Source organism: Neophocaena asiaeorientalis, unplaced genomic scaffold (genome assembly GCF_003031525.2).
Source record: "Neophocaena asiaeorientalis asiaeorientalis breed wild unplaced genomic scaffold, Neophocaena_asiaeorientalis_V1.1 scaffold256, whole genome shotgun sequence".
Classification (NCBI taxonomy): Eukaryota; Metazoa; Chordata; class Mammalia; order Artiodactyla; family Phocoenidae; genus Neophocaena; species Neophocaena asiaeorientalis.
The window spans coordinates 3,373,178-3,399,039 of NW_020185324.1; the positions used below are offsets into that span (position 1 = coordinate 3,373,178).

At 42.4% G+C, this 25,862-nt stretch overlaps 1 protein-coding gene across 1 annotated transcript; it reads left to right on the top strand.

Annotated features, from left to right (window-relative positions):
- The first annotated feature begins 10,478 nt into the window (after positions 1-10,478).
- KCNV2 (potassium voltage-gated channel modifier subfamily V member 2) lies at positions 10,479-24,314 on the top strand. Its single transcript, XM_024734201.1, has 2 exons — positions 10,479-11,897; positions 24,033-24,314. Exons 1-2 carry the CDS (start codon positions 10,479-10,481, stop codon positions 24,312-24,314), a joined length of 1,701 nt encoding a protein of 566 aa, XP_024589969.1.
- The last annotated feature ends 1,548 nt before the right edge of the window (positions 24,315-25,862 follow it).

Here is a 25,862-nt window from a genome sequence, read left to right on the forward strand (position 1 = left end):
GACCTTGAATGTCGCCTGTACTTGTGTCATTCTTTGACAGACGTGGAAACTGAGGTCCCGACAGGAGATGTGATTTGCTGAAGTTCACACAACTAGTAAATACAAGTTGGGACTAGTTCTCCTGACTTCCTCAACACACTCTTCTGCCGCTCAGTTTACACTTACAGAGATTTTATAGTATAGTTATACACATGATTACAGGCACAAGACTTGAGAAAAAACTAGGCGTCATGATGGTGCTCAGACTCTACTGAGACTCTGTTAGACAATAAACAGAGTACATACAAACAAGGGACTACCAGGCAGTCATTAAAAAGATGATGTAAATCTAGAAATAGACCTATATATGAAAAAATGACTATGACACACATTAAGTGAATAAAGAAGATTATAGAATGTTACATTTATCATCATGCTATGTATGTAAAATTATATATATATTTATCTAAATATAGGTATGTGAAATTATACAATATGTAAAATTATACAATTATACGTGTGTATATGTATATGTATATGTATACATAGTGTGTGTATAGATATATATAGATATGCAAAGATATAACGATTTCTGGAAGATCATTTACCATGACGTTAACAGTAGTATTTGCTAAAATATGAGGTGGACTTTATTTTCTTCTTTGTACATTTCTCTATTGTTGATTTTTTTTAACATTGATCCAGTATCTTTTTTAAAAGCAATGAAATTTATAAGATAATTGTTCTGAATAACTTCAGGTATCAGGAGCATGACCAACGGCTTGGAACAAATGTTTGTGTTAGAACATGGACATTGGCTATAGAAATCACAGCAGGACCTACTCATCTAGTGAAAGGGATGGAAAAGCAAATCTGCATTTAGGACCAAATGATACACCTTCCTAAAACTTACAAATAATCTGGAGGAGCCTGCATTCTGGATGACACACTTAGCCTCTACTACCCCTGGACTGCCAATCTTTGGGCACCTTGTCACAGAAGAAAAATAATGCCTAGATATAGAAATCCCTACTTGGCGTGCTTTCAGTTACATGCAGCTAAACAGATTCCTAAAAGCTGCATGCAATAAAACTTCTTTAAATTTGACTTTGCTTAGTCATAGTTTGTGATGTCCCTACATAGCAGGAGCTAAAATTGATTTTTGCCAAATTAATTTTAAAACAAATCAACAGTGAAATTATGAGGGCAAGGAAAATGATTATCTTTCCTGAAAGACTAAGCTACTTATTAATCACAAGCCCTTTAGCAGCACCAAGCACAGGGTTACATACAAATAGTTGCTACGTCCACTATAATGATTTTTATTCATTCTATAACTCTTTTTGGCAATATCTTGCTAATCCAGTTACAATTTGATCTGAAGTCCAGAATACTGACTTTTCTCATGGAATTCTCTAAAATTAGCTGCAGTACTTTAAAGTTTAATCTACATCAACTTAAGAACAATATAACCACAAATATATTCATTTAAATCTACCATCTAGGCTTTTCAGTGAGTGTAACTCACACACACACATTCATCACCTAAGGTCTAACTCTTCTGTTCTGATTTTATGAATAAACTTTCCAATGCAGAGACACGATATTTCAGAAAGCTGCACAGAAAGTACTTACTTACACTACATGATTTTGCCATGACTGATAACTATTGATCTGTCCCCCTCCCCCCCCAAAAAAAGGTTTGGAGTAAAACTACATAGGCAATTTGAATAATATAATTGAGTCGCCATTAATCACTTGTAATCCCTTCCCTTTGCCACATTTATTAATCCTTAAAGGTTTTCAGAGAATGGTTCTGTTCCACTATTCTTCGCATACCATCTGTTCAAGCACATTCCTTGTATTCTTACTAGATTTTCACAGATGCCACTTTTTAAATCGGCAAATCTCCTCAGGAACATCATCTGGCTCCCTTCACCCCTACTTCAGGGAGCTCCCTAGTCATCACAGTAATACCAGCATCAGAGCAGATGTTCCATATTCTCTGGCAGATTTCCCTCCCTCAGCAGAGTTCTTGAATGCAAATGTTTGAGATTTGAAAAAAATCTTTTGGGTGCAAGAATTTTCTGCAATTGCTTTCTCTGTGTCAAATGCAGTGCACAGTCCTCTTTTCTGCTCTTCTGGAGACCTGGTCAGAGAGGATCTCTTTGCTCGAAGTGTAGGGAGCAGAAACAGATACATAGAGACAGAGACCAGAGAGAACCCTGGAAAACCAAAGTCAAATTATACAAGGCTCAACGTTTTAAAGGTCACCTGGGCCTATTCTGCCATGGAAATTAAGCAACATTCTGGTCTGGGCAGAAGAGAGCAGATTGTTTTTGGAAGATATGTGAAATATAACTGTGACTACCCACTCAAAACAAAATGGAAGACTGAGAAATTTTCCATGGAATTAGATCACTGAAGGCAATTAATCTGGATAACTGATTTCTTAATTGCCAGGATCTGATACTGAAATTATCCAAAAACACTCCTTCCAGATCTACAGCTTGCTTGTTCCACATGAACACAACCTCAAAGTGAAATTATATGCTGCAGCGATGCTGAAACAATGTTAAGTTTGGAGGAAAGGCACTGGCGTTAGAACAGGGAATGTTGGTGGGAATGTAAATTGGTGCAGCCACTCTGGAAAACAGTACAGAGGTTCCTCAAAAAATTAAGAATAGAACTACCATATGATCCAGCAATTCCACTCCTGGGTATATATCCAGACAAAACTGTAATTCGAAAAGATACACGCACCCCTATGTTCATACCAGCACTATTTACAATAGCCAAGACATGGAAACAACCTAAATGTCCACTGATAGATGAATGGATAATGAAGATGTGAGATATATCTATAGATAGATAGATAGTTAGATAGATAGATATAATGGAATACTACTCAGCTGTAAAAAAAAAAAGAATAAAATAATGCCATTTGCAGCAACATGGATGGACCTAGAGATTATCATACTAAGTGAAGTCCGACAGAAAAAGACAAATACCATATGATATCACTTATATGTACACTCCAAAATGCGACACAAATAAACTTATCTATGAAACAGAAACAGACTCACAGACATAGAGAACAGACTTATGGTTGCCAAGGGGGAGGGAGGTGAGGAGGGATGGAGTGGGAGGTTGGGATTAGCAGATGCAAATTCATATATAGAATGGATAAACAACAAGGTCCTACTGTATAGCACAGGAAACTATATTCAGTATCCTATAATAAACCATAATGTAAAGGAAAAAAATAAAACAGGACTCCAGAGGCAGGCACGTACTAACTCACCTGTCTATGAGACCCTTGGGCAAGTGGCCTGATTCATCTGACACCTGAGTTTCCTTATCTCTAATGTGAGCAGTGGGATTAGATGACCACTAGGTCACTCAGTTCGTGTGTTTATATTTTATGTTGAACTGGTTGCATCCACTTCCCAAAATGGCATAACAGGTGGCAAGATCTGTTGGATCAGCTGGGGCAAAATGAAGAAAAAGAACCGTATTGAAAGACTGTTGATGTATGTTTAGGAGAAACAACAAATGTAGTTCAGGTATCAAAGTGAAGGTTTTCTAAGCAAGAGACATATCGTTAAGGGCTGCATGATCTGCCTCGGAATTACAGAGGAGAGGAAAGCACCCAGAGTGGCAGATAGCTGAGTCCCAGATTCCAGATCCAGCTCTACCAGCCAATCACTGAGTAGCATCAGGCAGGAAACCCACGTCTCTGAGTCGCAGGTTCTTCATCTTTAAAAGAAGCAATTAGACAATGGATGTACTTTGGGAAAGTGGGTGCTCCCTCCAGATTTTTTTTTTTTTAAAAGAAGATGTTGAGGGTAGGAGTTTATTAATTAATTTATTTATTTTTGCTGTGTTGCGTCTTCGTTTCTGTGCAAGGGCTTTCTCTAGTTGTGGCAAGCAGGGGCCACTTTTCATCGCGGTGTGCGGGTCTCTCACTATGGCGGCCTCTCTTGTTGCAGAGCACAGGCTCCAGACGCGCAGGCTCAGTAGTTGTGGCTCACGGGCCTAGTTGCTCCACGGCATGTGGGATACTCCCAGATCAGGGCTCGAACCCGTGTCCCCTGCATTAGCAGACAGATTCTCAACCACTGCGCCACCAGGGAAGCCCCTCACCCTTCAGATTTAAGCCTGATTACAAGACATCGACGAAAAGAATGTTTAGTTACAGACTTCTCTTCTCCCCGTCACTCACTCTTCCTTTCTCCAAACTCACAGACAACTTTAATTTGGGCAGCAAGAATTTCAACTGACTGAGACACTTTGCAAACAATCGCTGTTCCCATTCATTCCACGTTTCACCTATGATGAGACAGGTAAATTTAAAGAGAAGGAGGTAAACAAATACCTCAATAATTCAATTATTGGAAGAAATTCACCAGGTTTAACAGACGCCTTAAAAAATAAAAACTTTTTTTTTCCTTTACTGGAAGTTGGAGAGATTGTTGTTTTTGTCATTTCTTTGTTTTGGCTTGGGTATTAATTATCTAGATCCTCATCAATTACAATCTTAGTCATTCACTGACAGGGACCACAAAAGTCTTGAAGGAAATGCAGCTTCCCAAGGAAAGGGTAAACTTCTTGTCCTTTCTCTCTCTCTGCCTTTCAGAACTAGGTCTGCGTAAATTTGCCAAAGTGTTTATATTCAGCAATCTTGTTCTTCTTACCGTTTGCCTCAGTTTCTCCCTTTTAATACTACTCTCTTCCCAAGCCATCCTGAATCTGAATCTGTTCTGAAATGTCTCCACCCCCAAGCCTGCCCTCTACCTACTCACACTTCTCCAACTCATCTCATGGCTCCATTCATTCCTCTCAAAATGACTTTCTCCCTGTCTCATTCCCTTTTAGTTTGGGAAGTGGTAGGCCAGTTTATGGAGGCAAACTCCTATGACTGCGGGGTTACTGTCTTAAAAGTTCATTGCTCCTTGGGGCTCTGCATATTTAAAAGACACTGATTCAGACACAGATGATATCTTAACTCTGCCCTATCCAACATGGTAGCCACTAGCCACTTGTGATAATTTACATTTAAATATAAATTAATTAAAATTAAATAAAATTTAAAATTCTGTTCCTCAGTCGCCCTAGTCATGTTTTCAGCCATAAGATTATTTCTATCAACACAGAAAGCTCTGTTAGTCAGCACTGCCTTAACATAAAGGGATTCATTTGAATGGTGGATGGTGAATATGACCATTATTTCTGTGCTGAGAAACTCTACAGGTGCTAAAAATGAATACATTTGTGTGTTGTAGGTGTATAATCAGGAACTGGGGAAGGAGGTGACTGGATGAGGGAGAGATGACTATCTCTTGATGAGTATTATAGGCCACGATTTGGGCATAGGCAGGCCAATTGAAAATAAAGCAGAGGTGCATTCTTTTTTAATATTCACAGGAAATCCTCCAGCAACACATTTTACAGATGAGAAAACTGAGACAAAAAGATGTTAAGAAATTTGCCCAAAGCTTTGAAACCAGAATGCAAAATCGAGTCGGCTTGAATTCCAATATTCTTCCCATTGTACCCTGCTGCCTATAAATCTCTGTCACCAGGGCAATGGGACTCATAGCCACTGTTCCCAGCCACTGAGCCTCAGAGCTCAGGAGTTTTCTTTCCCTTCAAAGTAGGGCTTGGGGCCATGTCAGTACAGAGCATAGATACTTTTTAACACTTTCTTTTGAGATAACCCTAGATTCACATGCAGTTGCAAGAACTAATACAGAGAGATCTTGCATATCTTTTCAATATATATCTTTTAATCTGCTAGAGGCTTGGATACTCTACAAGACTGTCTTTACCCTAGAAGACTTCAGAAGCTACTGGGGAACGCATAAGTAAATAATTACTATAGCGCTTGTTAAAACAAAAATGCAATGTCATTTTCACCTATTGGTTACCAAATAACGACAACAGTAATGATGTCATCGCCAAGGCATGCTGAAAGAGACACTCCCATATTTTATTGGTTAGAGTGTAAAGTGAGGCAAATTGGAAAGCAGGTCGGCAATATGTATGCAATATTTCCATCTTTCAGCTAGTATATTTTGAGGCCTGCTATATGCCAGGCACTGGCCCAGACCCTGGGGAAAAACAGTAAACAGAGCAGACACTGTCCAGCCCTTCTGGAACTTACTGTCCTGTCTTGTTTATGGGCAGATAAGCTTTTGTGAGAAGTGCCATTATAGGCATAGAGAGAGCTGTTACAGAATCACAAGTGAGGGGAGGTGAATTCAGCCTTAGGAGACTAGGGAAGGCATTCCTAGAGGGAGGATAAGCGGAGATAGTCTTCCATCTATTAAATGATGAACAGGAGTTAGCCAGAGGAAGGAGACAGGGTGGTGTGGAGAAAGAGTATCTTCAACAGAAGGAACAGCAGGAACGGCCCATGGGAAGGCTCAAAATTAAGAGAGAATGGCCTAACACCTCTGGCAAAACTACCTTAAAGAATAACCCAGAATACAAAAACAAACCAACCAACAACCTTTCAAAGACAAAGACTTCTATCACATCACTAGTTAAAATAGTGGAATATGGGAAAATATCTATTTCAATAAAAGATCTTTGGTTATGTGATGGATGGTACACCCACAATATGGAATATTTTGTAGCCATTTAAAATCATGCTTACAGGGTTTTTTAAAATACTAAAAATGCTTATGTTAAAATGTTGAATGAAAAAGGCAGGATACATAATTTTATGTCTAATATGACCACAATCATGTTAACTATACATATATAATTATATATATAAAACTAAATGTAAGGAGACAAGTTAAAATATTGATAATGACAGTCTTTTTTTTTGTGTGTGTGTGTGTATATGTGCTGCCAAAGCAAGCACAGTAGTCTTTTGACAGTGAGATTTAGGTGATTTTCATGTATATGCTATTTTGTAGCATGATGTTTAGTCTAGAGCAGAGCCCAGCTCCACCATTTTACTATCTGTGTAGCCTTGGATAAGTCACTGAACTTCTCTGTCTCAGTTTCCTCATCTGTAAAATAGGAATAATTATAGCACCTATGTGATAGGTTGTTGTAGACATTACCATAGTACGGTATCTGGGCATGATCCTGTTATTAATGTATGGATTATTAGTACTCTTTTCTATTTTTAAAATTTTTCTTTAGTGCACGTATATAACTTTTATAATGGGAAAATCACTCTTCGCTAACAGAAGCACCTCATATTGTAAGCTAGTGGGATGTGTTATCTTAAATGAGAACACCGGGAAGGGACAGCTCCCCATCCTGGGGAAATAGAGGGATGTCAGACAAGGGTCTCTGAGGGACAAGACGACATCTGAGCTGACTTTTGAAGAACAAGGACTTAGGAAGAAGAAGGGCAGTGGAGAATTCTAGACAAATGGAACATCAAGCAAAGACTTAAAATCTTAGGAATCCCAAGGCAGAATGGGGCTTGAAGATCAACCAGCCCACCTTTCCACCCACGCGGGTCTCCGTCTGCAGCACGCCCTACAGATGCTTACATGCACTCAGGCAGAAGCAGCTGACTGCTCTAAGAACAAATCCATCCCCCGGTTGGACAGTTCTCTTTGTTAAGAAGTGTCTCCGTATACGGACACTCATCTACCGTTGCACTTGCATACATACACATCAGAGAAAATCCAAGCCACGTGTCCACACCGACACATGCACATATTGGGAGTACCGGTCACCTAACCGTGGTCCAGCAAAGCAAAACTCCTCAATCTACTTCATGGTTGTGGTGCTTGTGGCTTGACTCCTAACAAACACTAACAACTCTATGGTTTTTAAGTGCAAAAGCCATGAGTGTTAAAGGTTTAGGTTAAAAAGTGGTACATGATTGCAATAGAAAGAGAGGAAAGTAACAATATAAAAATAGCGATGCTTTCACTTTTTATAATACGATAATTCATTCTGAAGGAAAAAGGTGACTTTCAGCACCACATGAAAACTCCTGTGACTGTACTCAACACAACCTGAAGAAGAGATGGCATTGGAAAATGGCCAAGTGTGTGTCTGGAGAAACAACATCGATACTGCATGCTGACTGGAGAACCCTAGAAATGCAGTGAGCAACTCAGAGGCCAGGCCTGGCAGGAGGCTTTACCGGAAGCTCATAGGTCTGAGCCCCGTTGGAAGCCAAATACCATCTGCCGGTGTTAATCTATCAGGCGCAGACCTTGTAGCAACTGTTACATGTCCCAACACCTTTCAAGCATAGAACTGAACTATATGATAAAGACAGCGCCTACAAACCCATGAGGAAATAACAGATTATTCAAGTAATGCATTTGAACATCTGGATAAAAGCCCAGAAAATAAAGTTGGGTCTCTACTTCACTCTTGACATCAAAATTAATTCCTGATGGATCAAATCCTTACATGAAAAATAAAACTATAACAAGTAAATTTTTTAAGAATGATAGAGAGGTGAAGACATTTCTAATATAACACCCAGAAGTCATAAAATAAATATTTAACATGGAAAAAATCTCACCAAAGGGTAACAGGAAAAATATTTGTAATTCATAACACAGGCAAAGGGTCTGTTTTCATAATATAGAAAGCTCTCCAACAAGTCAGTAAGAAAATACCAAGAACTCAGTGAAAAATAGAGGAAATAATACAGTAGCTCTTAATCACGTGAAAAGATGCTCAGTTGCATTCATAGTAAGAGAAATACAGATTAAAATGAACTCACACATCATTTTTCATCTATAAAATGGGCAGAGCTCAAGGAGTGTGATAATATACTCTCATACATTGATGGTGAGTTGTCAACTGGTAAAACTTTCATGAAGGAAATTTGGCATTATCAATCAAACTTACAAATGTGGTTTTTGACCTAACAGCTCCACCTATAATAATCGATCTTTCATGTTTTCTGACACATGGAAAATAGTGTAGGTATCAGGTTATTCATTACATCGTTGTTTATAAGAGCCAAGGTAGAAAACAACCTGAATTCTGTCACTATCGAACTACTAAGTGGCTACTTTCAAAATGAGGCAGATATTTATGTTCAGATATGGAAACACCTCTAAGATACATGGTTAATGGGAAAATAGCAAAGTGAATAGCATACTGTAATTTGTGTTAGTAATAAAGAGCTACTTGGATGATAGATGGAGACAGGTTTTTGCTTATATATGTTTAGAATATTTCTGGAAGGGTAACCAAAACCTCAGAGGCACACTCGATAGCTAGAAATTCGAGCTGGGGGAGAAATAAATTTTCTACCGTAAGGTATCTTTGTACCTTTTGAATATTTTGTAGTGAATGTGCATTAGCTATTCAAAATAAATTGAATTCAGTAACAAATTCCTGCTTGAAACAAATCCCTTCCTCTTCTCTGCTACCTCTGTATTTTTCACTCACTTTTTTTGTTGCGCTTGCATATATAAATATTTATATCACCTACAAAACCATGAGCAACTTGAGGGCCACAGCTATGTCTCTATCAAGTTTCCATCTCCAGCATCTAGCATCTAGCACAGTGCCTTACACGTGGCAGGAGACTTTCTTTTTTTAAAGTGATGTCTTGAAGAGTGATGAAGACTTTTTCCTTGGAAGGAAGTCTGGTCACTAGATACAGCAGCTGAGCAGGGCTGCGATACCCCAAGAACATCTACCCACCCATCCTGAGATTCCACCTTGAAATGTGTCCTTATCCTTTAAGAGAAGGGAGGGAGAGAGAGACAGAGACAAACAGAGGGAGACAAAGAGAGAGAAAGAAGCTGAGATAGATTTAAACATCACACTAGACTCCAGAGCAGTGCTGCTAAGGGGAATACATTTGGGGAAACAATGTGATCATGTGACTGGATGGGAAGGAGATGATTTGAGGTCTCCTATGATCGAAACAGAAGATAAATGCTGAGAGGAAAAGTGACTGGTCAGGAGGTCCACTTTAAGCATTCTGTTGCTACCTCTGTCCCTGTTCATGGCGGATTTACCTAGGGCAGAGGCTGCCGCTTCAACAGTTAAGTGTCAAGACACAGGCATCTACATTCTATAGCAAATTCAGTTGATTTCATCTCAGCACAGGGACACTGGGCACTTCCTAAGGGCAGGGTTGGCTGACATTTTTATTAGCAATCATCTCTGCCACCTTCTGATTACCTACAGATTTAAGACCACATAATCATCCCCTAGGTCACAGAGTGGAGGGAGAGGGGGAGGAAACTGACTAAGAGGCTCTAAATCCCTCCTAACACTTGCTTCTTCCCTATCAGCAAGATTAGAGCAGTCAACAGCCGTCTGCCTAGGTGTTCAGACCCGGCAGGCTGGGCTGGGCTGGGCTGCCCAGGGCCTGAGGAGGGACAGCTCTGAGGGCGATGCTGTGGACCCCAGGTCTGCCGGTCCGGGCCGGTCTCTCTACAACTGTGCAGAGCACGTGATCCATCTACCAGTGGCAGTGAGCAGGCTGGAGACCTTACCACAACCAGGAGGGAAAAGGCAAGGGTCCACTTCCTCCAGCCATGCTGAAACAGAATGAGAGGAGGCGGTCTTGGGGCTACAGGTCCTGGCACACTACGGAGAGTGAAGACGCATCCCAGGCAGTGGGCAGCCAACAACGCAGGCGCACCTGCTCCGTGGGGGCCCTCCCGGGCTCCCAGGCCAGCTTCCCACCGTGGACCCAGGGCTATTGTAGCTACTACATCGAGGAGGACACGGATACCGAGGAGGACCAGGATACCGAGGAGGACCAGCAGTGGAAGGACGACCCGGCAGAGGAGGACCAGCAGCTAGGAGAGGCCACCACCGACCAAGGCGAAGGCGGCACCGACGCTCCGGTCGTGTCGTCCACTCTGAACGTGAACGTGGGAGGCCAGAGCTACCACCTGGAGTACGCCGAGCTGGCCAGCTACCCCAAGACGCGCCTGGGCCGCCTGGCCACCTCCACCAGCCGCAGCCGCCAGCTGGGCCTGTGCGACGATTATGAGGCGCAGACGGACGAATACTTCTTCGACCGCGACCCGGAGGTCTTCCAGCTCATCTACAACTTCTACGCGTCTGGCGTGCTGCTGGTGCGCGACGAGCTGTGCCCGCGCCGCTTCCTGGAGGAACTGGGCTACTGGGGCGTGCGGCTCAAGTACGCGCCGCGCTGCTGCCTCATCTGCTTCGAGGAGAGGCGCGACGAGCTGAGCGAGCAGCTCAAGATCCAACGCGAGCTGCGCGCGCAGGCGCAGGCCGAGGAGGCCGAGGAGCTCTTCCGAGACATGCGCTTCTACGGGCCACAGCGGCGCCGCCTCTGGAACCTCATGGAGAAGCCCTTCTCGTCGGTGGCCGCCAAGGCCATCGGGGTGGCCTCCAGCCTCTTCGTGCTCATCTCCGTCGTGGCGCTGGTGCTCAACACGGTGGAGGAGATGCAGCAGCAGGCGGGGCAGGGTGCGGGCGGTGGCAACCCGCGGCCCTTTCTGGAGCACGTGGAGATGCTATGCATGGCTTTCTTCACGTTCGAGTTCCTGCTGCGCCTGGCCTCCACGCCCGACCTGCGGCGCTTCGCGCAGAGCGCCCTCAACCTGGTGGACCTGGTGGCCATCCTGCCACTCTACCTGCAGCTGCTGCTCGAGTGCTTCACGAGCGAGGACCAGGTGCGCAGCAAGGACTCGCCGCACGAGCACGACATCGAGACCATGGGCCGCGTGGGCCAGGTGGGTCAGGTGCTGCGCGTCATGCGCCTCCTGCGCATCTTCCGCATCCTCAAGCTGGCGCGCCACTCCACCGGCCTGCGCGCCTTCGGCTTCACGCTGCGCCAGTGCTACCAGCAGGTGGGCTGCCTGCTGCTCTTCATCACCATGGGCATCTTCACCTTCTCTGCGGCCGTCTACTCCGTGGAGCACGACGTGCGTGGAACCAACTTCACCAGCATCCCCCACGCCTGGTGGTGGGCCGCGGTGAGCACCACGGCCCGTGGGCTTTCCCACCCACTTCCCCAGCCCGACAGACGCTGCTTCTCCCCTTCCTGGGTCATGCCACCTGCCTTGCTTTGTTCCCTCATCTTTGCCCTGCCTTCTTTAACGGCCATTGCTTTCTCCATTCCTTCGATGTCCCCAGCTTAAACAAAAGATAAAAACAACAAAACAGAAAAACCAAAAAAACAAAACAACAGCAAAAAAACGGGTGGGTGCTAAAGGGTTGGAAAGACATAGTCCAGTAAGAAAGACATAGTCCAAGAAATTTGGTGTGGTCCTAGTTATCTCCAAATCTAGATTTAGTCTTAATACCCCTGAGAGGCTAATTTTAAGGAATAATCATTGTTCACGTTCGTGGGAAGATTCATCATCGTCATTCTTGTTATTTGTCCCTTATTGAACACCTGTTGTCCTAAGTGATTTATAAAGCGTATCTTATTTCAGCATCACAACCATGTGAGGTGGTTAGGATCACTATTTTTTAAGAGGAAAATTTTCCTGCAAATTTTGAAGGAAGCCGTCCATGTATGCAGGGGAGGAAATGAGACTTGGCTGAAGAGCGTCAACCCTCACTGAAATCCCACTGGTTCTAGCTAAATCTGAGCATCTAACACTGAAACTTGCTCCAATGCCACAAAAATTCTTTCAGGACATGGCATTATTGCCCCATTTTACAGCTAGAGGAATTGAGGTGCAGATAATTTGAGTTATAATAATAATTTAGACACGCAGCTAAACGTAGTCACGTGAGGACCGGAACCCAGGCCTGTCCAGTTGCAAAATGCATGCCCTTTCCACAGCCCAGCACTGCCTCTTTCAAGCTTTATTATTTCTGCATGCCTTGCTTAATTTGCACTTAGTATATTAGTTATTTTTGTCATTTTCTTTGGTGTTTGCCTTTTATAATAGTTTATGCCATTTACTCAAATATCTGTGTTTCTGATATGCTAGACTAAATCCTTGGAAAATCCCTGAATCGCTGGAAATGCCGATTGGGTCTTCTAAGATCAATGAACACGTGGACGTACGTGCATAGGAAAGAACTGGGTGTATGCTTTCCTTATTTACTTTAAATAGATGGTTTGTAATGCCTTTAAAGACATTAAGCAAATATAACCAGTTTTTCCTATATTAGAAAGTGGATATTTTCAACACTGACATTGGATACGTTAGAACCCACAGTCTGGAGTTCTGATATGAACCTACCCAGGGCTCCTACTAATAGTGTAGTATAGTGGAATGGAAGACTTAGATTTCGATTCTTGTCCCAGATCTGCTAATAATTAACTGGGATCGTCCATGATTAACTGTGAAACCTCATTCCCTAACTCCCTATCTTCAGTTTCCTCATCTCAAAAGGGGAGGGTGTAGAGCTCTGCAATTCAGTGAGTCTTGCTTCTCCGGAAAGCAGAGCTCTCCTATATACAACAAGATGTGTGAGCTTTCTTCAGTGATGGGATGATGTTAGGCTCTTCCAAACGAGCTGGCCAAATGCCGCTCCTCTGATCATATTCCAAATGACAAAGGGTCATCCCCATAGTAGATAAATCATGTGTACAGACGGGGTTGATGAAGGATGATTTGTCCCCAGCAAATGACATTTACTTTGGGGGTGAGTAAAGCAAGGAGGGAAAAGAGAAAATCCACAGGCTGATGACATAATACCAAGTTTTAGAGAGTCAAGTTTCCATTCGTCCAAATATCTTAGAAGGCTAGCGTACGTAAGCTGCACCTAGTGAACTCTTTGATACTATATTCTGAATACACAAAACGTCTTTTACCTTTTGTATATTAGTATAAAATTTTTGATAAGAATTCTATTCCTAATAATGGGTTTTTCTTTTTAAAAAAATTCCTTAAGTGAATGCCTAGTGATCCCCTTTAATTTCTTGATGTGTTTATTGTTTAATAACATTTAAATTTTCAAATTATCCCCTTTTTAATATTAACAAAAATTATCTTACTCAAGGTCACTGTTTTCTATAGACTTTACAATAAAACTTGAATTACCATTCAGTTTCTATCTATAACAAATTTTACTAATTATTGCTTTTACCAATGTGAATTTTCTTTTGTAGCTATTAGCTCTATCAGGCACTATTTTCACAGGCCAGAATTTACACATGTCAACCTACCATTTACCAACCTTAACCTTTACCAATGACCTTCATCATTTTATTCTCTGAGAATTATACATACTATTAAAAATCATTATGGATTAAAGACTGATAGCTTGTGTTTGTTTCTAGACTAACCTATGAAAACAATAGGAGCAACTCCCCTTGAACACTTGAGGACTGCTCTATTCCCCAGGACCAATATACTATCAACCCAATTCTTCTCTACACTTGTTATGACATTGCATATTGTGTAGTAAGGGCCCTTATTTTCAATATAGCAAAGAGAAAAGATGCCAAGTAAAAAGATGCAAAATATTAGGACCAGTTCTCCACAAAAATCCATCTTCTTCATTCATTGAGCAACACTTTTTTAACATCTTTATTGCAGTATAATTGCTTTACAATGGTGTGTTAGTTTCTGCTGTATAACAAAGTGAATCAGCTATAGGTATACATACATCCCCATATCCCTTCCCTCTTATGACTCCCTCCCACCCTCCATATCCCATCACTCTAGGTGGACACAAAGCACCAAGCTGATCTCCCTGTGCTATGCAGCTGCTTCCCACTAGCTATCTATTTGGTAGTGTGTATGTGTCAATGCCACTCTCGCGCTTCCTCCCAGCTTACCCTTCCACCCCCACCCCGTGTCCTCAAGTCCATTCTCTATGTCTGCGTCTTTATACCTGTCCTGCCCCTAGGTTCTTCAGAACCATTTTTTAAAGACTCCATATATGTGCGTTAGCATACGGTATTTGTTTTTCTCTTTCTCTCCATCATTTACTCTTTGTAGATTTTTTGATGATGGTCATTCTGACGGGTGTGAGATGATATCTCATTGTAGTTTTGATTTGCATTTCTCTAATGATTACTGATGTTGAGCATCCTTTCATGTGTTTGTTGGCAATCTGTATATCTTCTTTGGAGAAAGGTCTGTTTAGGTCTTCTTCCCATTTTTGGATCAGATTGTTTTTTTTGATATTGAGCTGCATGAGCTGCTTGTATATTTTGGAGATTAATCCTTTATCAGTTGTTTCGTTTGCAAATATTTTCTCCCATTCTGAGGGCTGTCTTTTCGTTTGTTTTATAGTTTCCTTTGCTGTGCAAAAGCTTTTAAGTTTCATTAGCTCTCCTTTGTTTATTTTTGTTTTTACTCCATTTCTCTAGGAGGTGGGTCAAAAAGGATCTTGCTGTGATTTATGTCATAGAGTGTTCTGCCTATGTTTTCCTCTAAGAGTTTTATACTGTCTGGCCTTACATTTAGGTCTTTAATCCATTTTGAGTTTACTTTTGTGTATGGTGTTAGGGAGTGTTCTAATTTCATTCTTTTACTTGTAGCTGTCCAGTTTTCCCAGCACCACTTACTGAAAAGGCTGTCTTTTCTCCATTGTACACTCTTGCCTCCTTTATCAAGGATAAGGTGACCACATGTGCATGGGTTTATCTCTGGGCTTTCTATCCTGTTCCATTGATCTATATTTCTTTTTTTGTGCCAGTACCATACTGTCTTGATTACTGTAGCTTTATAGTATAGTCTGAAGTCAGGGAGCCTGATGCCTCCAGCTCCGTTTTTCTTTCTCAAGATTACTTCAGCTATTCGGGGTCTTTTGTGTTCCAATACAAATTGCAAAATGTTTTGTTCTAGTTCTGTGAAAAATGCCTTTGGCAGTTTGATAGGGATTGCATTGAATCTGAAGATTGCTTCGGGTAGTATAGTCATTTTCACAATGTTGATTCTTCCAATTCAAGAACATGGTATATCTCTCCACCTGTTTGTATCATCTTTAATTTCTTTCATCAGTTTCTTACAGTTTTCTGCCTACAGGTCTTTTGTCTTCTTAGGTAGGTATATTCCTAGATATTTTATTCTTTTTGTTGCAATGGTAAATGGGAGTGTTTCCTTAATTTCTCTTTCAGATTTTTCATCTTCAGCATATAGGAATGCAAGAGATTTCTGTGCATTCATTTTGTATCCTGCTACTTTACCAAATTCATTGATTAGCTCTAGTAGATTTTTGGTAGCATTTTTAGGATTCTCTATGTATAGTATCATGTCATCTGCAAACAGTGACAGTTTTACTTCTTTTCTGATTTGGATTCCTTTTATTTCTTTCTTGTCTCTGATGGCTGTGGCTAAAAGTTCCCAAACTATGTTGAATAACAGTGGGTGACAGTGGGCAACCTTGTCTTGTTCCTGATCTTAGAGGAAATGGTTTCAGTTTTCACCATTGAGAACAATGTTGACTGTGGGTTTGTCATATATGGCCTTTATTATGTTGAGGTAGTTTCCCTCTATGCCTACTTTCTGGAGAAGTTTTATCATAAATGGGTGTTCAATTTTGTCAAAACCTTTTTCTGCATCTATTGAGATGATCATATGATTTTTATTCTTCAGTTTGTTAATATGGGGTATCACATTGATTGATCTGCATATATTGAAGAACCTTTGCATTCCTGGGATAAACCTCACTTGATCATGCTGTATGATCCTTTTAATGTGCTGTTGGATTCTGTTTGCTGGTATTTTGTTGAGGATTTTTGCATCTATGTTCATCAGTGATATTAACCAGTAGTTTTCTTTCTTTGTGACATCTTTATCTGCTTTTGGTATCAGGGTGATGGTGGCCTCATAGAATGAGTTTGGGAGTGTTCCTCCCTCTGCTATATTTTGGAAGAGTCTGAGAAGGATAGGTGTTAGCTCTTCTCTAAATGTTTGACAGAATTCACCTGTGAAGCCATCTGATCCTGGGCTTTTGTTTGTTGGAAGATTTCTAATCACAGTTTCAATTTCAGTGCTTGTGATTGGTCTGTTTATATTTTCTATTTCTTCCTAGCTCCTTCATCTGCTGTGTATTTCTCTGTCTTCTCATTTTGCTTATCTTACTGTGTTTGGAGTCTCCTTCTCACAAGCTGCAGGTTCGTAGTTCCCATTGTTTTTGGTGTCTGTCCCCAGTGGCTAAGGTTGGTTTAGTAGGTTGTGTAGGTTTCCTGGTGGAGGGGAGTAGTGCCTGTGTTCTGGTGGATGAGGCTGGGTCTTGTCTTTCTGGTGGGCAGGGCCATGTCCAGTGGTGTGTTTTGGGGTGTCTGTGAACTTAGTATGATTTTAGGCAGCCTGTCTGCTAATGGGTGGGGTTGTGTTCCTGTCTTGCTAGTTGTTTGGCATGGGGTGTCCAGCGCTGGAGGTGAGCAAGATTATTTTTGAGCACTTAGTGTGCCGAGGAGTATTCTAAATACTAGGGATACCGAGTAATAAGGGAAAAACAAAAAAAAAAAAAGGTGAAAAATTTTTCCCCCATGGAGTTTACATCCTAATGGAGAAAGATAATAAATCATTTAAGATATGAGTGTGTCTTATATAGGATAATAGGATAGAGAGTGATCTGGGTGGCAGAATCTACCTTTGATGGACTAGTGGAATAGTCAGAGAAGCCTTCTTGGAGAAGATGACATTGAACTAAATCTTGAATGCTGAGAAGGAAGTCATCTAAATAGATGTGACCAAGCAGACATGAGAATCTGAGAAGTAGAATCCTAAAAGTAACTCTGATCCAATAGTCTCCAAGCATTTTATTTATCGTACATCTCATAATTTAAAAAATTCTGAGCACACACCCATGATAAATATGTGTTTAGTTCATCATAAGTTAGAAGCTATTTATTGCTATAATAACAATGCATCACAAACCACCCCAAAATTCAGTGGCTCGAAATGTCAAGCATCTATTTGCCTTGTGAGTTTGCAAGTCAGTAACTCAGAATGGTTTCAAGTACAGGGTTAGAAGAACCTTGGACTGGTGTCAGCTGCTCACGTCACAGTCTGATGGTCAGCTGGCTGACAGCTGGATGAAGAAGGAGACTAGGTCTTTCATCATCCAGCAGGCATGTATCCATGGCCGTGGCAAAGGGCAAGAGAGAGAGAGTGCAAGCCCAATCATGCAAGCACTGATAAGCTTCTGTTCATGACACTTGCTCAACTCATTGGCCAGAGTGAGTCACAAGGCCAAACTCAGAGTCAAAGGGCAAAGCAGGTTAGCCCACTCACTGTAGGAAAGCAACGCAAAGTTTTATGGCAAAGAGCTTGGATACAGGAAGATACAAAGAATTGGGTCCAGTAATACCATCATTCTACCGCATTAAGATATTACTGCTCAAATATATTATGTGTATCAGAAAACATACACTCACACGTTGAAAATGTAAAGAGGTAAAGAGAAGCAGGATCAATATTTTCTTGCCCCACTCCAGTGCTGTAGCCCTTGTGGTATATTCACCCGCATTAGGGACAGGTTCTCTAATCCTTCCCTCCATGTGTTTTTAGTACTCTCAGACAACCCCAAAATCTGACTTGTTTTTAATAATCTCCCCTCTATCTATGCCAAGGATCCTGCAACCTTCCTCTGTAATTCAACTCGGGGTTTTAAGAGAAACACAGTAATTTTCATTATTGTGAATTCTCCTACAGCTGCAGAACAAATCCCTCATGGACACTCATGTCTGCAAATGCTCATGCATTAGGATATAAGATAGACCCATCCTACTCGTCTGTCAAATGGAGGTTATTTGTCAGCACTAATGTAATAGGAAACATATGTAAAAACACTAGCCTGTACTCTATCCTCAATAAATAGAAGCTACCATATCTGACTAGTTGATAGCCTTTATCACATGGAAGCAATAACCTTTGCTTCCAGATTCATTTTTGGGAAAAGAAAACAGAAGTGATTCCTTCTCTCCTGGGGAAAAGAGAGAGGCTGTAAGATGCACAAAAGGGTCAGCCGTTCCATCTTGGGAGAGTTTCCGAGTGTCCAAATAAACAGGCCCATGCCTGGAGCAGCTCCAGCCGTGTTGGGACTCTCCGGGTTGCCTGGGTGTGGGAAATGCTCCGCATAGCTCAACAAGAACAATTAGCTCTACGATGAAGCCGTAAGCTTTGGCCTGTGTTGTGGCTATGTTTTTAAGGAGAAAAGGACAGTTGGACTGTTCAACAGACCATTTCCTTCTGAGCTTTCCAGAGCAAGTTACAGCTGTAGAAACTAAATAGGAAACTATGTCATGAACTCATTCCTTCCAAAATTAATGAAAACTGTCTCTAGGTGAAGCATCAGATAGTTGTAGCCCAGAGGCCTTGTTTCTATCTTTGTTCTCCTCAAGCATGCTATCATTTCCTTGCAAATAGGTGGCACTTAGAAGATCACTGAGATTAATTTTATCTTGTTTTATTTTTATTGATGGCTTGCTTGCTTTGAGAAGACCCCTTTGGAAGGTGAATTAGGATAACAGAAAACAAAACGTGGGATATTTTAAACAGAAGGAATTTTATACAGGGAGATAGATACATAGGCCGGAAGAGCAAAAAGGAGAAAGTGAGATAACCCGAAGATTGGTAACTGTAGGAAAGAGTGTTGGCCCCAGAACTGGGGAGACAAATGGGAGAAGGTAGAGTTCCTGGAACCTAGGAGTACAGAGAAGGAACCACTGTGTAGCTGTTGCTGGACCCCTAAGATGACATCACAAGGCTGGTGCTGGGTGTGCTGAAAGATGCCTGAGCCATAGCTATCTGCTGTTGTTGAAGGATGATGACAGAAACCAGAAGCAGGAAGAGAGACTCTTACTCCCTCATTCCATCTTCTAGTCTCCCAACCGTGTCTCTCATTGGCAGAACCTAAGCAGAAGACAGCAGGCGAGGAAATCTGAGAAATGTAGTTTGCATCCCCCCAGCCGCTGAATTACAAAAAAGAGCACAGAAGGGTATCGGGCTTAGGGCTGAGAGATAATGAGTAAATGTCCGGCACAGAAGGCATTAAAGTTCTCCTAGCTTCTTCAGAAAAAGCACAGGAGCCATAAAGGGGGGCAAAGGCTCTTAGGCACTTTTATGACTTTTGACCTGGCCGACTCCTGATTTTGCGGTGGTCCCCTTTTGTCTCTCTAAACTCCTGTTGGCCAATGTAACTTGAGCGGGACATGATAGAAGTGTAGAGGGCAGGGAGAAGTAGCAAGTAAGCTGAGGGTGTGGAAGGCATTGTCACTATTTCTAGGAATAGATCCCGAACTTGCCTTAGCTTCTGCACACCTCCCCCTTATTGTACAATTTATGTACATGTCAGAACTTTCATATACGGATGAGGCTGGTTGTTCTTTTCAAGGTGATTACCCATGACCTCATTCTAACAGTGTTTCCACTGATCAAAACATTTTCTGAATTCCACTGGGGAATTATCTTCAGCGCCTGTGACATGTCCATTTATTAATACTTCTTTGTAGTGGGGCTAAATCTTTACTTTTTTGAAGGTGGATTCAGTATTTTTAAATAGTCAAGACCCTTGAGTTGAAGACCGGCACCTAGAGTTAACCCTCAAGGGGGATAAGGACACTTGTTTCAAGGTCATGCCACTGAATCCTCTGTGCAGATTATAATCCCAGAGAGGAATTCCTAAAATATCTGTAGCAACAGCAGCATGCGTAAGCTAAGTAGAGCCTTTGACGCTAAATCCTTTAAAGGACAATACGCATTGAAGTATGTAATAATTTTAACCAGAAAATGTTAGTCTTTACCACCTCGAATTCTTTGGGAAAATTAAGAAGAGGTGTTAATCCTTTTGAAAAATCAGTTTTATTCCCTGAGATCATAATTCCTAGATGCAGGGATTACTGGGTGCTAAAATGTAATCCGTGCGTAGGTCATTATGAAGGAAACAAACATTCCTCGCTGAAGGAGAAATTCAAGTACAGTTATTCTAAAGTTTCAGAGAAAAACTGGTTACTTGTTCTCCTTGTAAGGTTTAGCGGGTCAGGATTTGCTGATTAGTGGGTGAGCTCCTAGGGAAAGGTTACATTCTGGCTTTGGGGGGTCCAATGGCTAGGGAAAATAGGTAAATTTTCAACGGAATGGTAAGTTTCCAGAGTGGCTGGGCCAGTCAGTTTTTTCAGGATATTAAGACGGATTGCAGAAATTTCAGTCACATTTCCAAACCCCACTCCTGCTAATGTGAGAACTCACTCTGGGAGGTCACTTTGGTCCTTCTGGGAGCTTCCATCTTTCATGCTTATTCAGGGAGAAATGGTTTGGCCTGTGGAACATGGAGGAAAAGTTTCCCAAAGCCAAAGAATCCAGAGTTCCTCTGGAGCCAAGAAGCAAGAAGCAGATCAACGGTTGAGTCAAACAGACAGTGCATAAATTAGCTACGCATTTTGAACAAATTCTTCAGAATCAGTCATACAGAGTCTCGTAGCAGAAGAGATCTTTTCTCTAAAAATAGAGATCCAAGACGTACAAAAATATTTAGACCATATTATGCACATCAAATATTTAATCTTCCTTCAGCCAATTCTCTTTGCTTTTGACCTTTTGCTCAAAGTTCAGCCAAAAAATGCAATTGGGGTTGGGAGGGAAGCAAAGCCAGTGTGGGGACTGAGCAGAGGTTTAAATTAGGTACTTTGTCTCAATTACTTTCCTTCCTCTGCATCCTCCTATCTCCAACCCTCCCCCAATCCTGGACCCTTGAGGGGCTGGTTTACACCAAAGCCTCTGCTTCGGCCCTGCATGGATGCTTCCTGTTCTGAAACTACCCCTTCCTGTCACTCGCTCTTATATACAGACTCCCTTTAGGCCTCCTCCAGGGAAAGTCAACTGACTAAACATTCACACAGAGGTGCAAGTGACAGGGTTAGCGACAAATGAAAGCTATTCGCACACCTGGACAGAGATCTGACTCGGGTTCTTTTACTTTCAGCGTGGCCAGTGACAAGAAATGCGCACGCATGCACGCACGCACACACACACACACACACACACACAGCAAGCTTTTTTTTTTTTTTTTTTTTTAAATTTTCCAAACAAGTGTAGGGATTCCTCAGAAACTTAAAAATAGAGCTACAGTACGATCCAGCAATCTTATTTTATCACTGCCTCTCATGGCCCTTTGGTCGAGAAGGTGGGAAAACCAGATTCTCTACTGGAGAAAGAGTGTCCCCCACCAATCTCCCTCACACAGCATTTGCAGGAGCCAGGGAAGAGCTTCTTTCCACAGCCCGCTGGTCTAACAAGCACAAGAACTAACATTATCCCTCACACACCCTGTGCGGCTCCTTCAATTCCTGTAACAGTCCTATGAGATGCGCACTATTATTCCCTCCACGTTTCAGAAGTAGAAACTGAGGCAGAGAGAATTTAGGCGACTTGCCCAAATCCCACAGCTGGGAAGTGGATTCAGACCCATGTGGCCTAGTGCCACACCTGCTTCCTTAACCTAGTTGACACCCTCCTGCCTCTGTTAGATGCTGCCTTGTGTTTTTCCACTGTGAGAAGGGCAGCCCAGCCCTCAGCAGTTCTCTCCCCAGAGACGGAGTAGCGAGAGGTAGTGTGCCACCCACCCCAAGAGGAGTTGCGACCTTCCCCTTTTTAAGGGCTAGATGGAGCTCTGGTTCTTATTAGCTCCACCAGATTTGCCCAGCTGGCCCACTTCTCCATTTCATTCTAACTAATCAATCATACTTACTCTAAGTTCAAATTAATCCTTACATCATCGAAACAAAAATGTCTGCATTTCTAAGTTAAAGGCTGTCTCTGTACAGATCAACAGGGTGACTGTACATTTTATAAAAGCATATGCTGGAAGACTGTGCGACGACACAAATCGATGAAGCCAATGCTGCCCCCTGGAGTTGTGCAATGCACAATTTTTTCAACCGTAATCAACAGCCCTGCCTAAAAGGCGTCTAGTAATTTTGCCAAGTCCGGGGAGCAAAGGGAGTCTTAGGACATGAGGCATGAAAAACAGGCCCCGAGGGCTTCCCTGGTGGCGCAGTGGTTGAGAGTCCGCCTGCCGATGCAGAGGATACAGGTTCGTGCCCCGGTCCGGGAAGATCCCACATGCCGCGGAGCGGCTGGGCCCGTGAGCCATGGCCGCTGAGCCTGCGCGTCCAGAGCCTGTGCTCCGCAACGGGAGAGGCCACAGCAATGAGAGGCCCGTGTACCGCAAAAACAAAACAAAACAAAACACCGGCCCCGAGAGATTTTTCTGGGTTTTCTCCGGCTACATCGACTGATAACTAGTCCCATGTGGGTATCTGCATTTTAAAACGGAAGCTTGTTAACCTAAATAAATCTCTAATTAGTGGAATTTAAAGCAGTGTGACAAGTGTGATGGGAAGACTTTCATGCAGGGTGAACATATTTTTGGTCGGTGACATCTTACAAAAGTCCCATCGCAAAATAATGAGTGTGTTTCTCCGGACATTTGCAATTAAAGCACCTTCATATAAAATATCTCATTTGAACTGCCTAGCAACTCTGAGAACTATTACAACTGTCTCTATTTTAAGGATGAGAGAAGGAGCACAGAGGAGGTTGCTTAATGCTTTTTGCGTGCCTGACAAAGTGTGTGTGAAGTGCTTTATAATCATTTTCTTATTTAGTCTTCACAAGAATCCTGAGAGTTAGTTATTATCCCCCCGTTTTAGATGCAGGAACCAAGGCTTAGAGACTCTGAATGTTTTGCCCAAGGTCACTCAGCTGGGAAGGGTCAGAGTCAGGACTTGAACCAGGTCTGACTGGTTCTAAGCCCAAGCTCTTTCCCGTACGTGTATCATGTAGGCAAATCCAGGGACTCTGTCCTAAATTTGGCCCCAGCTGAAGGGAGGCAAAGACCTACCTGTATTGAGCCTATTCTACACCAGGAACTTCACACACATTATTCTTCTGTGCCCTTCACAACAATCCTTTAAAGTAGATATAACTCCCCTGTATTGTAAGTAAGAAAATTGATAAGTGATAGGGTTTAAACCCAAGCCTTTCAGCTCCGAAGCTTACGTTCTCTCCATGCCCCAGGTCTTGCAGGCCACCTTTCCAGCACCTCCTAAAGCTGACTCCATGAGGAGCTGTTATACAACCACGTGCACCTTCATCAGGATGGAAGACACCTCTCCCTGCCTGGTTCTCTCCCTTTCTTCTCCTCGCTCTCGATGCTGACAATTCCATTCTACTTTCCTTCCCTCACAGGTGAGCATCTCCACTGTGGGCTATGGAGACATGTACCCAGAGACTCACCTGGGCCGGCTCTTTGCCTTCCTCTGCATTGCTTTCGGAATCATCCTCAACGGGATGCCCATTTCCATCCTCTACAACAAATTCTCCGATTACTACAGCAAACTCAAGGCTTACGAGTACACCGCCATACGAAGGGAAAGGGGGAACGTGGAGTTCATGCAGAGAGCCAGAAAGAAGATAGCTGAGTGCTTGGCTGGAAGCAACCCACAGCCCAACCCAAGGCAAGATAATTAATATTTGTTAGGATGTGCGGCTGGTCGATGCCATGAATTTCAAGGCTTCCTTCCTCCTTCCTCTTTTTTTTATTATCAGGATTAACAGTGAAAGGACACGTGAAGCAGACGTACACAAAAGGCGTTCAGTTCACAAAAATCTACCTCTAGAAATGTTCATTTTGGCCCAAACTCAGACTGCCTCATGTTACTCTGTAACTAACAGTGTTGTGTAAGATACTGACCTTCCCCATGACATTGATATTGAAACCTCCTTGAGAGGAGCGACAGCTTAGATTTCTCTTGCAGCTTCTCATGGCTTTTCAATAAATACTTTCGGACTTGAGTTGACTTGAGAAGAATTTCCCTGATTGAAAGAAAAAAGCATTCTTAATTGTCTAGAGAGAGGGAGTGGTGCAGCAGAAACTATATGAGCTTTGGAACTAGTTAGACCAACCTCAGTCAGAAGCTCAGATCTACCAGCTGTTCAATTTGGGGCAAGTTACTTTTAACTGCCTGAGACTCAGTTTCTTCAACTTTAAATTATACTTTAAAAGCCTTCCTAGTAATATGAGCATGGAGGTTGGAGATACTACTTGTAAATGCTCAATAAATGGTGGCTGCTAAAATTGTCTGAGTAGGTATTGTGTAGTAGATTCTTGACTGGTGGCTCTCATTCAAGGGAGGTTTTGTCCACCCCTCCCCCACTTGCTCCAGGACATTTGGCAATGCCTAGAGATGGTGGTTGTTTTTGTTTTTTTTTTTTCCTAGAGATGGTTTTGATTGTCACCACTGTGACAGAGGATGAGAGGGGCTTCTGGCACTAGTAGGCAGAGACCTGGGTTACTACTAAGCATGCTCAGGACAGCCCTATCACAAAGAATTATCTGATCCAGGATGTCAGTAGTGACAAAATTGAGAAACCCTGGCCTAGCCATAATGTGGGTGCCCCCAGACTTGACTGTGACGCATGCCCGAGGGTGTTAGTGCCTCTCCCTAGACAGGAGCCCCTACATGTCCTCACCTCTCGGACCTTCCTTTTTTTCTCCTTTCCATGAAAAATCAAAAGCAGACAAAAAACAAAAAACCTTGCCTTTGGACAACTGTTCTGGGCTAAGCACTGAATGAAAGGAATTAAATGGACATGGCGCTCTGCTCTGGGCACCATCTGTGGGTCAGAAAACCAATTCCAACAGGTTCTTTCTCTCCCTGCCCCCGTCTCCTCTTAATTCCTTCCTTCTTCCATAAGGCTTGGAAAGTGAAATCCTGGGATTTAAAGGCACTTTTGAACTGAACAAACAGAGGTTGCCCCTGTAACTAGGGGCTTGCCATGCCAACTATCAATTTGTCTCAGGGCAAATGTGTCTCAGGGCATGATCGGATCTCCAACTGAATCGTAAAAATAAGAGTAATCATTTTGTGCTTTCTTACACCGACAGGCGCTATGGGCTACACTTTAGAATATATAACTCCATTTACTCCTTCATCTATCCCTAAATAAGTTATCATATTCCTTTTTTATTTAGGAAGAAATAGGCTCAGAGAGGTTCAGTAATTAGGCCAAGTTCAC

Excerpts from the sequence above, each read along its gene's own strand:
- KCNV2 (XM_024734201.1), top strand. The coding sequence starts at position 10,479 with ATGCTGAAACAGAATGAGAGGAGGCGGTCTTGGGGCTACAGGTCCTGG. Across the intron at positions 11,898-24,032 it reads ACGCCTGGTGGTGGGCCGCG|GTGAGCATCTCCACTGTGGG; the intron begins GTGAGCACCACG and ends CTTCCCTCACAG.